The sequence below is a fragment of the Camelus bactrianus genome, chromosome 14, assembly GCF_048773025.1.
Source record: "Camelus bactrianus isolate YW-2024 breed Bactrian camel chromosome 14, ASM4877302v1, whole genome shotgun sequence".
In the NCBI taxonomy this organism is placed as follows: domain Eukaryota; kingdom Metazoa; phylum Chordata; class Mammalia; order Artiodactyla; family Camelidae; genus Camelus; species Camelus bactrianus.
Window position 1 is genome coordinate 14,078,180 of NC_133552.1, and position 17,675 is coordinate 14,095,854.

Here is a 17,675-nt window from a genome sequence, read left to right on the forward strand (position 1 = left end):
ATGGCAAGCGAGTCAAACATGCAATTGACATCCTTTGTCTAGGAGATTTTCATATCAAAAAGGCTCCATTTCGAATCTCTACCCACTGCCAAATAGGGCTGTTGGTTAAATTTTCACATGCCACCCAAAACTGTCAGTCTCAAAAGCGCCCCGGCAAATGTCCCTGGTGCTGGGCGGCGTGCGCTGCTCTGCTGGCTGATTGTCAGCCTGTCACCGCTTCAATGCCAGCCCTGTTTTCATGGCGAGACGCACTCAATTGGCCCAGAAACTCTTCAGCGGCGGGCAGAAACTTGGCAGGGGGCAGGGGGGCTTCTCAACCTGGTAGCAAGTTTTCTGTTTGTTTTAATTTGGAAGAAGAATTACCGTGGCCATCTGGAGACACCGAGGGAGCTCATGCCGAAGAGCGGGGACTGTACTTGGCCCGGGGAAACATTCGAGATGCTCTCTTGGGTTGGTGGCCTGAGTGGCCTGTGAATAGGACCCTCTTTTTCTCCATCAGGGCATCTCAGGGACACCTTTGAACCGATTTATCCTGAGCGGCTCTGGATTGAAGAGAAGACATTCTGCACTGCTTTTCCCTTCCACGTTGTATTTGATGAATCAGTAAGAGGGCTTTTCTCTCTGTAGCTTGAAGTGGGGATAGGCTGGGGAGGGGAGTATGTCCTATAGTCTTTTACCTTGGTGGGGACTTAAATCCCTGAGGAGTACCCACTGTTTGGGAGACTAGGATTTAGCCTGGAAGGACCCCTGACTTCCTTTTCATTGAGGTATCCTTTCACTAAGGAAACCAGAAGGTAGCATCTTCTTGATTGGTACAGAAGAGGGCAGTGCCAAGGAGTTTGAACTAGTGAGCGCATGAGCATGTTTGCCACTGGAGAAAAAGGAAGTGGCACTAAGACGGCTACACTAAGAGCCAAAAGAGCACAGGAGCAACGGCAGAGTGGACTTCGAGGTGCCAACACTCCCCGTCCTTGTGGCCACCTTGGGTGGCTCAGTTCCACCAGGCTTCCCTTTCTGCACCTTGAAGGTGGAGGAGAGTCCTGTGCCCACTCCTGCCACTGCTCTGGGGGTGGTATGATGGATGCTGACCACTTACGTGTGGTTGTTACCAGCGTCCTTGGACAAAATATGTCAATTAAGTTGACCATGAATCAATTTAAGGGCAATTAGGCAAATTAAATGTGGTCCAAAAATTCAGTTAAAATGCCTTCAGCCACTCCAACTTTCTCTGATATCTATGTGAATGTATAGACATGTTGAATCATCACCCAGCAGGGGACTGCTGGACACAGTCTATGACATTTATTCATCTGAAGGTCATCTCTGCTCGCAAAGAATTTATGATCTAACTGAGGACAGACACCCCGTATGAAGCAACTAAGGAATTATAAAGCCATGCAATGCGGCTTCTCCCTAATGCCATGGGGATACTATTATTATTACTGTTAATATTTAAAATTCTGATCTACTTTAAAAAATCCCTTCAAGTTTTGGGCATAGAAACAGAAAATTTAATGACACTTATTCCATAAAGTTAGTTAATTTCTATAGCCTGACAGAGTGAAGTTCATTATTCCTGGACAGCCTGTGTTGGCATTGGACTTTTTCTATAAAAGACGCTCATTTTGTTTTTTTCCTCCTGTGTGTTCCCGGGAGATAGCAGTGACAGGTGTCTCCCCACCTCAGTGAAAGGCTTCTCCACTCAGGCCTTGGCATCAGATCCAAGTTACAGAATTTTCTAGTTTCTTTTTTAATTAATTCCAAAGAGAGACAGAGACAGAGACAAAGACAGAGAGGACTCCAGCAAAGGAAGAACTATCACCCCACTGAGAGCTTTAACCCCTGCTTCTTGTTAGGAAAATACTTCGCTTTGGGGCACTCCCATGCTATTATTCATTGCTCTTTCACAGATTAGCTAGAGATTTGACTTTTAAAATAATATTCATTATTTCCATGGTATTTATTCCATTCCTGACCCCTCTCTCCTCTGCAAGTCACAAAGCCCGACCAGAATGCTATTTCTAGGGGAAAGTTCAGGGTGCAGGGTGCCGTCCCTTCTGTAGTCTCACACGCATCCTCTGTGGATAGCTGCAGGTCAGACAAGCTGGAGTGAATATTCAGAAGTACGTCCCAGGGCTCCAAACCCTGAAGGTTCGATTAGACGAACATTTCTCCATCGTCCATCCCCAAGTTACCTTCAACATTTTCAGCATCTGCAAATTTATCAACAGCCAATTTGTCCTGAAGGCGCGAAGAGAGAAGCTGCCCGCAGCGTGGAGAGGTCAGCCCACGCTCACACTCCGAGGTAGGAGCTCACCCCTTCCCCGTTCCTCCCTGCTGCTGGGAGCCTGGACAGAAAGGGGGGAAGCAGTTTTCTAATTTCCTCCCAAAAGTTGGGTAAAAAGTCGGGGACTACATTGAGAACTGGTATTTCTTTCCATTTGGCTTGATCTGGAAACAATATATTCATTTCCTCAGCCATTTTTGGTTTAGACAAAAATGAACTCGATCTGTGTATAATTATAAAATTCTAGACTCTATTACCAAAATTTTTAGAAAGCAGGCGATACTCCAAGTATGCATGTAATGGTCTGATGTTTTTATATAGCAACCTGATCATCTGACCTCCTGTTAATAGGGCACATGTTTTGTTTCGGTTTTGTTTCCATTGTAAAATTTATATAACATAAATTTCACCATTTTAACCACTTTTGAGTGTACCATTCAGTAAGTACATTCACATTGCTGTGCAGCCATCACCACCTTTCATCTCTAGAACTTTCACACTCCTGCAAAACTGAAACTCTGGCCGTTAAACACCAACTCCTTGTTTTCCCCTTCCCCTCCCCAGCCCCTGGGAACCACCACTCTTCTTTCCAACTCTATGAACCTGATTAATTTAGGTACCTCATGTAAGTGGAATCATCCAGTATTTGTCCTTCTCTTTTTCACTTATTATAATGTCTTTAGGGTTCATCCATATTGTAGCACAGATCAAAATCCCCTTCCCCTCTAAGGCTGAATTATTATTCTGTTATTCCATTATATGTATAGACTACATTCTACTTCTCCATTCATCTGTCAATGACGCTTGGGTGGCTTCCGCTTTTTGGCTGTTGTGACTAATGCTGCTATGAACATGGGAGTACAAATGTTTCATTGAATTCTTACTTTCAATTCCTTTTAGTATATACCCAAAAGTAGAGCTGCTGGATTGTATGGTAATTCTATTTTTAATTTATTGAGGAACTGCCATACAGTTTTCCACAGCTGCCGCACCATTTTACCTTCCCATCAGTAGTGCACAAGGGTTTCAAGTTTCTCCACATCCTCATGAACGTTTGTTATCCTGTTATTGTTTTGGGGGATTTTTTGATCATAGGTACCCTAATGGGTATGAAGTGGTATCTCACGGTGGTTTTAATTTGCATTTCCCTAATGATTAGTGATGTTGAGCATTTTTCATGTGCTTATTGGCCATTTGTATATCTTCTTTGAAGAAATGTCTATTCAAATCCTTTGCCCATTTTAAAATCAGGTTGTTTGTATTTTTTTGTTGTTGTGTTGTAGGAGTTCTTCATATAGTCTGCATATTAACCCCTTTTGATGTGCAAATATTTTCTCCCCCTCTGTGGGTTGCCTTTTCACTCTTGATTATGTCCTTTGATGCACAGAAGCTTGTAATTTTGATGTAGTCCAGTTTACCTGTTTGTGTTTGTTGCCTGTGGTTTCAGTGTCACATCCCCCAAATCACTGGCAAATCCAATGTCTTGAAGCTTTTCTCCTATGTTTTCTTCTAAGAGTTTTATAGTTTTAGCTTTTACATTTAGGTCTTTGATCCATTGAGTTAATTTTTTATGTAGTCTAAGGGGACACATGTTTTGAGCTTTCTGTTAGACTGATGATTAGGTGTTCTAGGCATAAACACAGGCAGAGCCATGGAGACGTCTGAGAGGAAAATGAAATGTTCTGGGGACCCTGAGTGAGTTGTAGAGTCAGGGTTGGGAGACGAGGCTAGCAGGATGACAGTTTGAGCTCAGTCATGCAGTGGGAAGCATTTTTAAGTATCTTCCACAATCAGATTGGAGATTTAGAGTGATCATTATGGAGGCATGAGAAGGATGGACCAGAGTGTAGAGAAGATGGAGGCCAGGAGGAGGCCGCCTCTGGAGAGCAGGTGAGCAGCTTTGAGTGCCGAATGCAGTCAGGCAGGGGCTCCGGAACGTGACTGGGGAATCAAGATAGTTAAGGCAGAAATTGGTGACTGGAGGTAGGGCTTGAAAAAGAGGGAATATTTAGGATAATCGTTAGCTTTTTTTGCTTAGGTAACTGGGTCATGAAGGTGTGATTGAGAAAAGACGTGATGTGAATACTTGAGGGCAGCTTTGTTAGTTTGTATCACTGCTGTATCCTCCACGCCTCAAACAGTGTGCCTGGCTCCTGGAGGAACTAAAAATGTACGTGATGAAAGAATTAATAAAAAAGAGATTTGTAGAGGGGATTGAAGGCAAGTTCAGTTGCAGGCATCCATGTAGAAATACCTACTAGATAATAATTTTAACAAATCACTTCTGGGAGTGTAAATTGTCACAACTTACAGGGCAATTTGGCAATATGTAGCAAAGTCTTGAAAAGGAGTTTTTTTGGTCAAGTAATTCAGTGTCAAAGACTACATCCTTTAACAAAATAGCCACAATTATGCACAATGACATACCTCAAGCTTGTTCATTGCAATCTTGTTTGTAGAATGATAAAACAGACATAAAAATCCATGCTAGCTTATTGCTCAAGTAAAATACAGTATAATCAATGTAGCCAGCCAAAACTATGATGCATATCCATGTGTAATGCTTTGGAAGAATCCCTGTTATATATTTTAAGTGAAAAATTGAGATTACCAAGGAAGATGGCTGATAATTCCACTTTTGGATTATAAAAAGATAAACCCTAAAATATTAACAGTAACTCTGTGTGGTATGACTATGGGTGATTTCTATTACTTTCTCCCATTTTTTTCATCTTCTGCAGTGAATGTCTACTGCTTTTAGAATAAGAGCATAAACATCTATTTTTAAAAGTAGCAGGTATCTTGAGTCCAGGAAACAGATTCAACTGTAAATTCAGATTCACCGTCAGCAGGTGTGGGGTGCGGTGGGGAGCGCTGAAGGAGAACGCGGAGACGGAACCCCAGGGAACCCCAACATCGAGGAATAGTCAAAGTCCTAAAGGAAAACTTGAAAGAAGTAGGGAAATCTCCGAGTGAAATCAGTGTCGGGGTGGGCCCCCGGCAGCCAGATTCCAAGGAAGGAGGGTCCGCTTAACACGCTGGAGCAGCAGAAGGGCCAGTGAGGGAAAGGTTGCCAGGCTTGTGCAGGGAGGCAGTGGGACAGGGACCCGAGTCACCTGGAGGTGAGAGCAGCAGCCACGGAGAGAGCCGCGGTGGAGAGAGGGGGAGAGGAGCGCGCGGAGGAGGGAAGTGGAGGAAACGTCCGCGCTGCCCAGGCTGAAAGGAGGGCGTGGGGCTGCGCGGGGACAGCAGGGCGCGCGGAGCGGCTGCGGGCCCGGTGTTGCGTGCTGACGCGCTGCGCTGTCCCGCCTCTCTCCCGGGCCGGCAGGCCAGATGATCTGGATGGAGGCCACGCGCTGCATGATGTACGTGTGCTCGCCGCAGCTGCGCAGCCTGCGCGAGCTGGAGGCGCGCCGGATGCACCTGTCGGACATCGCCCCCCACGACAGCACCAGGGACCTCATCCTCCTGAACCAGCAGCGCCTGGCGGAGATGGAGCTGTCCATCCAGCTGGAGAGGAAGAAGGAGGAGCTGCAGATCCTCTCCAAGGACTTGGCCATCGAGAAGAAGAAAACGGAGATCTTGCTGTACGCCATGCTGCCGGAGCACGTGGCCAACCAGCTGGAGGAGGGCAGAAAGGTCGCTGCAGGTGAGGGTGTCCCGGCCCTTCACGGGGACCAGGGCGGGAGGCAGTGCCCTTCAGGGTTACATAACAGGGGAGCAAATTTACTCACTCCAGTTTATGAGTAAAAGAGCTGGAAACCAATCAGAAGTCCATTGAACTCCCAAATGCATCCTTTTCCCCACCACTTAAGTTACTGTGGAAACAGAGGACACCAGAATGAACAATAAACAGACTGCAGAAGAGAAAAAGAGGTTAGCAGTTGGGGCAAGGGCTGATATGAACAGTGTGGCACTTGGGTTGGGCCTTGAGGCTGAATTTCAGCAGAAAGAGAAGGGAAAGGTGTTTTAGGAGAATGAAGTAGTGAGGGCGAAGGTCAGGCAGCGTGAAGGTCAATACTGCAGGCGTTGTCCCTAGAACGTGGGGGTACATGGCAGAGTGGCGCCTGCTGAGGCTGGGCAGGTAGGATGAGACTTCGCTGGTAAGTGATGAATCTGGATTATCGTGGGGAAAGAAATGGCCTATTTCAGATGTGGCGGATTTATTAAAGTTTTTTTGTTTTTAATGGAAGTGACATGATTAGTTTTACGAAGATAATTTTGGCTGCAGTGTAGTAAGCGCATGAGAGGGAGGTGGACTGGAAGCCCATCGCAGTGCAGGTGAGTGATGGGGAAAGGCCTGAATTAAGGCAGCACGAGTAGGAATCAGCAGGATTCATAACTGAGGAGATGCGGGCAGGTAAGACATGGGAGTCAGGGATGAGTGTGAGGTTTCTCATGTGGAAAGATGTAATGTTTTATCCTAAGGCAGAAGCAGAAAGAAGAGCAGGTTTGAGGGCAGAATGACAAGGTCAGTTTGAGAACTGATATGTTTGAAAGGCCCATGGGAAACTCCACATCTCATGACCACCTACAGGCAGCGGGAATTGTAGGGAGAGCTCTAGATCTGGGAGTTACTGCAGTGTGATTGGTGATTAATCATAGACTCTGAATGATGGATAAGTTCCTCTAGGGAGGTGTGAAGTGGGAAGAAAGACGGTTGAGTATTGAAGCTTAGGGGACACATTCTTTCAGAAGGAAGAAAAGCCAATGAAACATATAAAACGGAGATCGGAAAGGTAGGACGAATAAGAAGAGAGGATGCAGGCCAGCAGCCAAAGGGAAGAGAAAGTTACAAGACGGGGAGATCATTGCCAGAGGCAGCAACAACACAGAAGGCGTCCAGCTGTGTTCAAGGAGTCATTCCACAGGTCTTTATTGATGTCCCAGGTCCTGCTCTGGGTATAGGGGATACAGCAGAGATCAGTCTCTCATCTCGTGGACCTTGTATTCCACTGGGGGAGACAGATAATAACCAAATAACAACCCCACGTAAGATACCATGCCACATAAGTCTTATGGGTGGGGGACAGCAATCAGACTAAGGACAGAGAGCCTAGGGATTGTTATTCTGTCAAGAAGTTTCTCCCTGAGGTGCTTACATCTGCGTTGTGAGACAGCCTGAGGATATTTAGGAAAAAAGCACGTCAGGCGCAGGAAACAGCAGGTGCAAAGGCCCTAAGCAGGGGAAACCCTCAGGAGACCAGTGTGGCCCATGCAGAGTGAGCAAGAGAGAAAGCAGGGAGCCATGAGGTCAGAGGGGACCTTATGGTCCATGGAAAGGATGAAGTGTTTTACTCTAAGTGTACTGGAAGTCATGGCAGGTTTGGGGCCGAGGAGTCAGGGACCTGACGAACATCTGGGTGCTCTGTGGAAATGAGCGAGAGCCAGGGCAAGAGCAGAAGCAGCCGATGAGTTGGTAGGAGGTGTTGAGGCTACGGCAGCTCCCCTGACATATGGAGATGGAGACTGGTCGCCATGAAGTGGTGAGTTCCCCATCAGCCCTAAGCCTGGGTCTCCCGGAGTTCAGACCCTGCCTTAGCCCACCTGGCCAGGGGCAACTCTGTAAGCCAGCGCCCAGCCAGTCATCCTGTCTCCCCGAGAGCTCTGCATGTCTTACTGAACATTTGTTTGCACCCTGTCTCTTTCACTAGACCAGGTGCTCCTTATGGGCAGGGACCCTGTCTGCTTCACATTTAAGATTCTCCCAGCACGACAACTAGCTCACAGCACTCGATAAATGTCTGGTGAGGGGGCAGTGAATGCTGATTGGCTTCTGGCTCCTTTTCTCCAAGGCACAGTCAGATTTGGTTCCCAAAAGGGCACTTGAATCCAGACTTAATAGAATTCATAGTCTACATCCTTGGCTATCACTGACATTGATTTACGTTGCAGGAGAATTTAAAACCTGCACAATTCTCTTCAGCAACGTGGTGACCTTTAACAACATCTGCGCTGCCTGTGAACCTATCCAAATAGCGAATATGCTGAATTCGATGTACTCCAAGTTTGACAGGTTAGCCAGTTTCCACGAGGTCTACAAAGTAAGCGTGAGGGGTGGTGGGGCGTGTGTCCCTGTGTGCTCAGGCAGGGCAGGTGGCCAGTGGGGGCTCTTCCTTTCCCTCTCTCCTCACTGGTGTGGGGTTCAGTGTAGATGCGAGTGGGGAGAGGAGGAAGAGCTAAAACGATTGGAGGTGCCTTAGGATTTTAGGTTTTTTTAGGCATCTTCTCATAATACCCAATGCTAAGGTTGCCCTTGAGGGGCACACTGTCTTCCCAGAGAATACTGCTCCTTCACTGCAAGAGAAAGTCTAACCTAAGTGACGTGTGTCTATCTAATGCACAGCATCATACGACTACCCCAGGGGCTTCGTCTTCTCTGGGACTTGTCTGAACCAAAAGCAGAAGGACCTTTTGGCTCCCTCCTCGTTCTTTCCTGAGTCATTTTCCTTCTCACCTCCTCCCTCATCCTCCTCATATCTCCAGCTTTAATATGGTCCTTCTGTCGCTATATGGAAAATGCCAAAAATATTTAGTCCTAAGTTTAGTGTATTAAGAAAGCCCCCTGAATGGTTTCTCTTTCCCCCTTACAGGTGGAAACCATAGGAGATGCTTACATGGTGGTAGGGGGTGTACCCGTGCCTATTGGAAGCCATGCTCAAAGAGTAGCTAACTTTGCCTTGGGGATGAGGATTTCTGCAAAGGAAGTGATGAATCCTGTTACTGGAGAACCCATCCAGGTAGACAGCAACTGAGTACTCTGCTTAACACCAGCCCCTCTCACACACAAAAGGTGGACTTCTGTTTTAGTCTGCTCAGATAGTTGCTGGGTATGTGACAATAATTAAAATGGGTCCTGTCTCCCCACTCTTCTCTGCCTATGTTCCTAAGTAACAGAGATGCTAGTTAGGATGTTATTGTCCCACCTTCTCTCAAATTTCAGGAGAGGTTTTGGAGTCGGGGACTATGATGTGACTCACTGTCACCTTCCTTTGTCCATAACTGAGGACAGTGCTGAACACATCTCCTCATTCACTTTGTGGGGCTCAGTCCATAGACAGCCAGCTCATTTCTTATCCCTGCCTTTTTGTGTAAACATTTCAACAAGTGGTTCAGATTTACTAAACAGCCAGCTTTCCTTCGCCGGGGGAAGTTGTGTATCCAACATGCCGTCTGACAGGTTCGGAACTCGGGCTGAGGTGTGAAACTGCCTCCAGCCAGTGGGCCAGACACCGTGGTGCCATTAGATATTCAGAATCGCTTTCCTTCCACCACGTGGCCACTAGTGAGACATCTGCTCGCCTTTCTCACAGGAACGCAGGAAGCTTCTCTTCCAAGTACAAAAGTTTGTTCACACTATAAACGCTGGACACATTTGGTGATGAAAAGTAAATGGCATCTTCTGTCTGCTCAGTTGATCCTAACCTCCCCGAGATGGTTTAGAGCAGTGCCTCTGTCCTTTAAAATCTAGATCCCTTCCCTATTCCTGTCAGTCAGTTCTGCAAAATAAACAGCCAACTAAAAAAAATTAAGTCAGTTATAAGATGGAATAAGATTTTCCCAAATGATAACCCGCTATGCAGGGAATTCTGAAAATGCACCACACTCACCCTCACCACAAAGATTTAGAAGCTGAGAAATACTGCAGGACTCCACGGCAGTCTTTGGAGTAAATACTGGCCACGTATCATGTCCATGAAACTGGTGCATTGTAAGCATACAGATACAGCTGTTGACTAAAATCCCCAATGCAGTAAATTAAAAAACAAACAAACAAAACAAAAACAAGATGGGAGGTAATAAGGGAGAAATATACACATATGCACTACCTATCCATCCCATGGACAGGAAAACCATATCAGAAATCAGAAATCAAAAATTCAATTTATGAGCTTAAAAGAGACTAGACATAGTAGAGGAAAGGATCAGAAGAGCAATAGAAATGATTTAAACTGAAACATAAAGAAGAAAACAGGGTGGGAAAAGTGGAACAGAGCATCCTGGATCTGTGTCGGATAATGTCATATGGACTACCATACGGGCACTGGAGCCCTCGCAGGAGTAGAGTGAGACAGGGTCAGAGGAAATATTTCAAGAGACAATGGTTGAGAATATCCTTGAGGTGAAGAATGTCAACTCACAGATTCCACGAGCTAAGCAAATCCAAACTGAGTGAATACAAAGACAAGCACTTCTAGTCTAATATACCAAAAACCCCACCCTAGTGCCATAAGGCAAGAAAAAGAGAGATGACATAAGTATTGGAAAGGAAGAAGTAAAATGATCATTATTTGTAGACCAAATAAAGATGCACCTAGAAAACCCTACACAAACCACAGTAAACTATGGGATCTAGTAAGTTCAGTAAGATCACAGGATACAAGAACAGTATATAAAAATTAGTTCAATTTCTATACACTAAGGATTTAAAAAATTGGAAAATGAAATAGACTGTTTAAACTTAGTTTTAAATCTTGAAAAATAACAAAATTGGAGGACTTACATTAATTTCTAGACTAATTTTAAAGCTACAGTAATAAAGACAGTGGAATTGGCAGAAGTACACACAAATAGATTGGAGCAGAAATTGACTATATTTAAGGACAACTGAGTTTTGACCTAGGTTCCAAATCAATCGAATGAGGAAGGAATCTTCTTAAGAAGTGGTTCTGTTACAATTGAATGTCCATTTGGGAAGAAAAATGAACCTCAGTCCTACCTCACTCCATTTATAAAAATTAATTTGAAATATATTACAGACCCAAACGTAAATGCTAGAACTATAAATCTTGAAATACAGAAGAATAGCGCCAAGACTTTGAAGTAAGCAATGATTTCTTAGATGGGTCACAAATCACTATGAAGGAAAGAAAAATGATAAACTTCAATGTTTTAGGCTAAATTGTGTTCCTTTTGAAATTCATATGCTGATGCTTTAACCCCTGGTACTTCAGAATGTGACTATATACAGAGACAGAGCCTTTAAAGAGATGATCAGGTTAAAAGCAGGCTGTTAGGGTGGGTACTAATCCAGTTAGAAGAAATAAAAAAGTGGTTAACCTCTGCAGGGAGGGATAGAACGTAACTGGAAAAGGGCACAAGAAAACTTCGCAAGGTAAAGGAACGAGTCTGTATTTTATTTCGGATGATAGTTACAGGGATATTTGCACTTGGCCAAAACTTATGGAGATAAAGAAGACAGATCTTAATGTTTTTATGTAAATTATACCTCAATTTAAAAATAAAAGCAAGAGTATTCAATGATCACTTTTCAACGAGGTTCTCTCTGTACAGATCAGAGTGGGCATCCACACGGGACCAGTCTTGGCAGGTGTCGTGGGGGACAAGATGCCGCGGTACTGCTTGTTTGGTGACACTGTGAACACAGCTTCCAGGATGGAAAGTCACGGGCTCCCCAACAAAGTGCACCTCAGCCCCACAGCCTACAGGTAGCCATTCATTTTTTCGTGCCTTTCTTGGTCTCTTCCCCTTCTAGAACATACAGTGCCTAGCCTCCCCCAGATGGGGGTAATGGAGGAAACCCATGCCTTTTCTTCCTTGCCACACTGTCTTCCAGAAGACATTGTGACAGACAATAAATATTGTTGAGTCTTTGCTGTAAGACAGTGTTTGTTCTCAAGGAGCATATGGTCCAGTGCAGGAGTTGGCAAGTTTTAGCCACAGACCATAGTGGCTAGCCTGCTGCTTGTTTTTGTAAATAAAGTTTTATTGAAACACAGCCATAATCTTTATTTAAGTGTTGTCCGTGGCTGCGTTCATGCTACAACAGCAGGGTTGAGTAGTTGTGACAGAGACTATGTGGTCCCCAAAGCTGAAAATATTTTCTATCTGGTCTTTTACGAAAAAAGTTTGCTGACCTTTGGGTCCAGTGGAAGAAAGAAATATTTACAGATAATTATTTTTAATGTGTGATAAGTACAATGATAAAGATATGCGTGAAACAATGTGGTTCCTCGAGAACTTACAAGAGGTCCCACTCTCTTCTAAGTTCTTTAACGTACGTTAGCTTGTCTACTGCTGCAACAACTATGAAGATATATGCTTATTATCTACAGATGAGGGAGAAAAATCAGGCACAAAAAGGTTAATCACTCGCCTCAGGTCACAGGAAGGCTAGGAAGGGAAACAGCCTGGTTACAACCCAGAGGGTCAGGCATTAAGCACCCCATTCTCATGCCTGAGGGAACTCCCGTGTGTTGTGGAGCCTGGGGTGAGGGAGCTGAACCCAGGAAAGAGATTCTGTGTGGAGGAGGGAGGATCCTGAGCTGAATCTTTGAGCAAGGGGTTCCAGAGCAGAATTTAGCCAAAACTGGGGCCTTGGGAGTGAAAAACAACCAGTACCAACACAGGTGGAGAGGAAGTGCAGAGAACTACGAACAACTTAGTTTTGCTGGGGTGGAAGATAGTGGAGAAAGCTGTGTGTGCCTCACCGAAGGGCAGGGGCTTACTCTGTAGGTGAAGCGGGGCCCCTGAGGGGAGTGAGATCCAAGACCACGGCAAGGTCAGGGTCCTGTTTGACACCGACCACGCTAGGCCGCAGATAAGGGCAGGTCTGAGCATCAGGAAACGGGAAGGAGAAGACCGTTAGGAGTTCGGTTTGAACTAGAACATTTGTTGGTGGGAATCTAGGGGAGAGTAAAATCAGCTAAACTTGGTAATTGCTAGAAATGGGGGATGAGAAAAAGAGGGAGGAGCTGAATGCCTCCCAGTTCATTCTGGGCCAGTGGGGCCTGAATCTCACCATCTGAGATGGGACAAGGAAGAGGCTTCCAGTTCAGAGGGGCAGACGACAAGTTCAGGTTGGGAAGTGTTGAAATCAAAGGAGCTGGGGAGCTTCTAGGGAGAGGTGCCATTACATGGATGGATGAAATTTGGAGTCAGGCTGTTGGCTGGGACCCAGACCTGCAGTAATAACATACAGGCAGTAATTAAGCCACAAAAGTTGATGAGATCCCTGGGGAGGGATGCCATGTAAGAAGAATAGTGGAAAGAACTAACATTTAAGTGGCAGACGGAGGAGGAGCCTGTGGAAGAGGCGGGAGGAACAGAATTCAGGGTGAGAAGCACCCTTGTAGATGTTTTTATGGAGGAAGAATTGAACAAAAATGTCAACTGTAGTGACAAGGATTGAAAAATATTCACCGGAGGTTTGGGACATTATTAGAAGTGGTTGTGGTAGGATGGGGGGAAGGGACAGACACTGGGTTGTGGGTTGAAAGATAAAAAGAAGAGAGCGTTTATATGGGACTAAAGTGGGGGGTGATCAAGTGAGATGGATTTTACTTCTATTTAGGATGGAAGCGAGCTTAGCATGCTGGTAAGGCTGAGGGAAGGATGCAGATGGAGAGATGACTGATGGACCAGGCCCTGAGGAGGTGGGAAGGGAGCCTGGGTGGGGCGCCCTTGGACAAGACAGCCTCTGAGGTTGGGAGGAAAAGGGTAGGTGTGGTCAATGGGATGAGAAGTTGCAGGGTCTCACCTCTAGTGGCTGAATCAGGTCAGAGTAGGAGGCGCGGTCAGCAGTGTGAGGGTGAGGCGAGCGGGTGCCCAGTGGGGGAACATGATACGCGAGGCGAAGGTCTGAAATCTCCACGGCCAAGGACAAGGGAGGGTGGCTGAGTGCTGAGCCTTGGCTGAGGCAGCTGACCGTGAATGTGAAACATCGCTAGCCTGCCCTGTTCTGTGGTTTTTCTCCAACATCCCTCGGCGGCCGGTAAATAAATGAACAAGCCACCTTCTTCTGCGGCTCTGTCCCTTTCCTGGGCCCCTCCCTGTGCCCTTCTTCTTATTCCCAGACCCTACCTCTCACAGCAGCCTTCCCAAGGTGGCCAACTCTCAAGTGACAGCATGCGACCTTTGATATCTGTGCATTTTTCTTTTCTCTGTGCAGAGCCCTGGAAAATCAGGGGTTTGAAATCATTGAAAGGGGTGAAATCGATGTGAAAGGGAAAGGGAAAATGACCACATACTTTCTGATCCAGAACCTGAATGCCTCGGAGGATGAGGTCATGGGGAGACCTCTGACTCGGACTGGCCCTGCGGGTAAGCAAAGGGAGAAGCCTCGTTGTTGGTTCTGAATATTTTTTCCACCAACAACTTCAACTGTGTTCAGTGAGGTCCCGGGGTTTGACGGCCAGCGTGGGCATCCTCCCTGTCCACCCCCAAGCTGCCACTTTCGGTAACCAGTTTGCCCTGAACGGTCTTCTCTTGCATCCAGAATATTCCGATATTCCTTGATCTGGGCTGATGGACCTGCCTGCAGGGTCTCTTGTGCATTTGTTTGAGGTTCTCCCTGTCCAAGAAAGGGGCTTTGTCCATCAGCCTCTCCTGCTGCTGGGGGATGATTTCAGAGCCTCCCTCTGCTCCTCAGCCTCAGGGAAGGCTCCAGAACAGGCTTCCTTCACACCTTGGAAACTTCCACCTTCCCTTCCTCATTGTCTGCTGGCTTCAAAAACTGGGAAGCAGGACAAAATCCATGACTCACTTGGCTCCAGGAATGACAAGAGAGTGAGATGAGGTTAAAACAACCCAGGGCTAAGCCAGACCAGGGATCACCATTTGGGTCACGATGCTCAAAAAGAAAAAAAAAAAAAAAAAAAGGAAAAAGCAAAGGCAGCAGCTGGAATCCACCAAGGAGCAAGGCGGCCTCCTCCAGCTGCAGGGCAGACCCCCCCTCTCCACCGACATGGTCAGGGCTCCTGAACAACCGCCTGGGTCACCGCTGGGAAACGCTGACCCGAAGGGGAGACCCAGTAGCAGCAGGGAAACCTTCCTGAACCTCTGAAGCAAACTGGAGAAGGAAGTGGATTCATTCTGACAGGAGCTAATCCTTAGCCGCTCCTGGGCCTGCAAAGGAAGCATCTAAGTCTAGAGGCTCCTGGTGTGTGTAGCTGATAGACACAGGATGTCTCTTTGGGATGCGCAAATTATGGTTACTGTTTTTAAACTGAGGCTATACCAATGAAGAGGTGGAAATTTGGAGAACCTGTAAAATTGTTTTGGTGACATTTTCGTTCTAATATTTTCTCCCCTTAGTATCCCTGTGGGCTGTGATTGGTTTTGGCTACATTTTATTGTTGGAGGCACTGGATAGAAAGTTTAAATTAAAAAGTGAAATAACTTCGGCTAATAAAGACCAGGAGGCACCCTCTTTTGAGTTTCTGAATTTCTAGGCTCTGGGCATCTCACCCCCCTCCCCATCCCATCACCTCCTCCCTCTCACCAGCACATCGTCCCCAGGACTGAGGGCTGCTACAGAGGGATAAACGTTTCCCTTTTCTTTGTCAGAAATAGACAAAGGTTGGGGAAGGGGTGGGGTGTCTTTTGCCACCTGACGGTGGGAGAGAGGAAGATGGAGCTGGAGGCTTTAGCGCCAGGACCGGGCAGAATCTTGCTCGGAAGGTGCACCTGCCTCAAACGCAAGACTGCTTCCTCCCATTTCCTCTGCAGAGGGGTTTTCACAAACTGGAAATTGGAGAAATGGGATTCTAGAACACGGTCTGGGCTGGTAGAACCTAACCCACTTTCAGTTCTGAGCTGGAAACAAACAGAAACAACGGAGAGCAGGAAATGAGTGAGGGTGTCTCGGTTGAAGATCTCAATCTGGACCCCGAGAAAGGAGGGAGGGGACAGCCCCTCTCAGGCCCTAAACACTACCTTGGTGCAAAGTGGGTAAAGGCACCCTTTGCGGGTAGGCAGCCCCTTGAGCATGGCTTATAATAAGGTCACCCCTTCCTCTGGGTGGATGCCAGCCCCCAGCCCCACTCCTGGCCAGTGTCAATGTGCAGAGAAACACAACCCTGTGTGTGGAACCCAGAAGGTGGGGGGTCCCACCTTTTTTTTTCCCCATGCTTCTCTACATTTCCCTCATCTTTTCCCCATCAGCCTAGGATTTCTGACGTTGAGCCTTGGGTGTCAGGCTCTGGGGAAGGGGGCATCTGCCTGTCTGTGCCTGCCCCTCCTGTCCCCACCGGGGCACAGCTCCAGCAGGAACAGGAAGGCCAGGATCCCTCAGGAGAGACCCCATGCTGACCCTGCTCCCTAAGTGACCGAGGGGCTGGAGGATGTGATCCCGTGAACCTCTAGGGGCAATGAAACTTTCCCCACCAGCCAGATGGGCTCTCAGAGCCCACGGTGAAGGGGAAGGAACTCTTCCCAAATCAGCTGTCCCCTTGTATCAGCTCCCGGGGACACGTGCTGACACTGGGCACAACTTGTGGGGGTGTGGGGGGGAGACCAAGAGGTTGAACTTGAGGGGACTGCAGTGTGAAGCCAGCGTGAGACCTGTCTGACCATGGCAGTGCGGGGAGAGGGGGCCTGAGCAGTGTCCTTCCTGTGTTCCCGGTGCCCTGCAGGTTGAGAGCCCCAGGGGTTGCCAACATTCAGAGAAAGGCCCCACCTGACACCTGCTCACAGGCCTTCCCCTCATTTTTTTTTTTTTTCAGAAGTCAGTGCTCAGGAAAGTCAAGAAAGTCAAGACAGCAAAACTCTGGCCATCATGAGGTACACAGACAGCTGGCAGCTGCCCCCCAAGAGTGACACAGCCAGCAGTGAGTACCCCGGATGTGATGGAGACCCCCAGCACTGCAGCTGGGCTCCTAGGGGGTTGGGGAAGAGCCAGAGAGTGGCGGCTCAGGCGGAGTTTGGGGCCCTTTAATGGTTGCTCTATGTTTTGAGGAGGTTTTTTTTTTAATGCTCCCCTAACCTACCCACCTCCCCACCCCAAGTGCCCCAAGGGATCCCTCATTCTGAGAGGGCCCTCTCTGCCCCGCTCCCAGAGAACCTCTAAGTCTCAGAAACACTTAGTCTCCATGAACCCTCAAACCGACATTTCTCTGGACATGGTGCCCTCAGGAGCATGCTGCCTGTTGGTGAGGGGTGCTGGAGATCCCCAGCCCTGTCCCCATCACCTGGTGCTGCCTAGCACTGACCTCAGGGCATTGACACCACCGCAAAGCAGGGCTCAGTGCCATCTTCTCTGCTCTGTCCAGAAAGATGGCAGGGGTGAGGGTTCCTCTCAGGTCACACTTACACTCCAACGTTCTGGTGAGCCACTCAGCTTCCTTGGGAGCCCAAGTCAGGACTGACACAGCCCTAGGTTTGAGTTCGGGGTCACAGAGCAGTGCAGAAGGACAGGGATGGCCCACAGACTGAACCCTCCCCTTCTCCCTTCCTGGCTTTGAGCCGTTGGCACTGGGCCCTGCCCCAATGCCTGTAGACGTCCCTCTAGTTTGACCCCAGAATGAGGTTGAGGGAATGACCAGCACGCTTCTGTTCAACTCCACTGAGAGGAGACAGAGCAAAACTTGCCTCTCTCTGATCCGGGGGCAGGTGGCATCTTGGATTCGGGCATGAGAAGCTCAAAGTA

At 47.4% G+C, this 17,675-nt stretch overlaps 1 protein-coding gene across 1 annotated transcript in view; it reads left to right on the forward strand.

Moving 5' to 3' along the window:
- The window catches only part of LOC105066302 (guanylate cyclase soluble subunit beta-2-like), a 43,327-nt gene extending 28,782 nt beyond the window's left edge, over positions 1-14,545 (forward strand). Inside the window, exons 7-14 of the mRNA XM_010951610.2 lie at positions 500-603; positions 2,089-2,305; positions 5,616-5,936; positions 8,183-8,331; positions 8,881-9,027; positions 11,582-11,736; positions 14,199-14,350; positions 14,526-14,545. Of these exons, the coding sequence (XP_010949912.1) occupies positions 500-603; positions 2,089-2,305; positions 5,616-5,936; positions 8,183-8,331; positions 8,881-9,027; positions 11,582-11,736; positions 14,199-14,350; positions 14,526-14,545 (1,265 nt within the window). The remainder of the gene's footprint in view (positions 1-499; positions 604-2,088; positions 2,306-5,615; positions 5,937-8,182; positions 8,332-8,880; positions 9,028-11,581; positions 11,737-14,198; positions 14,351-14,525) is intronic.
- Positions 14,546-17,675: the final 3,130 nt, after the last annotated feature.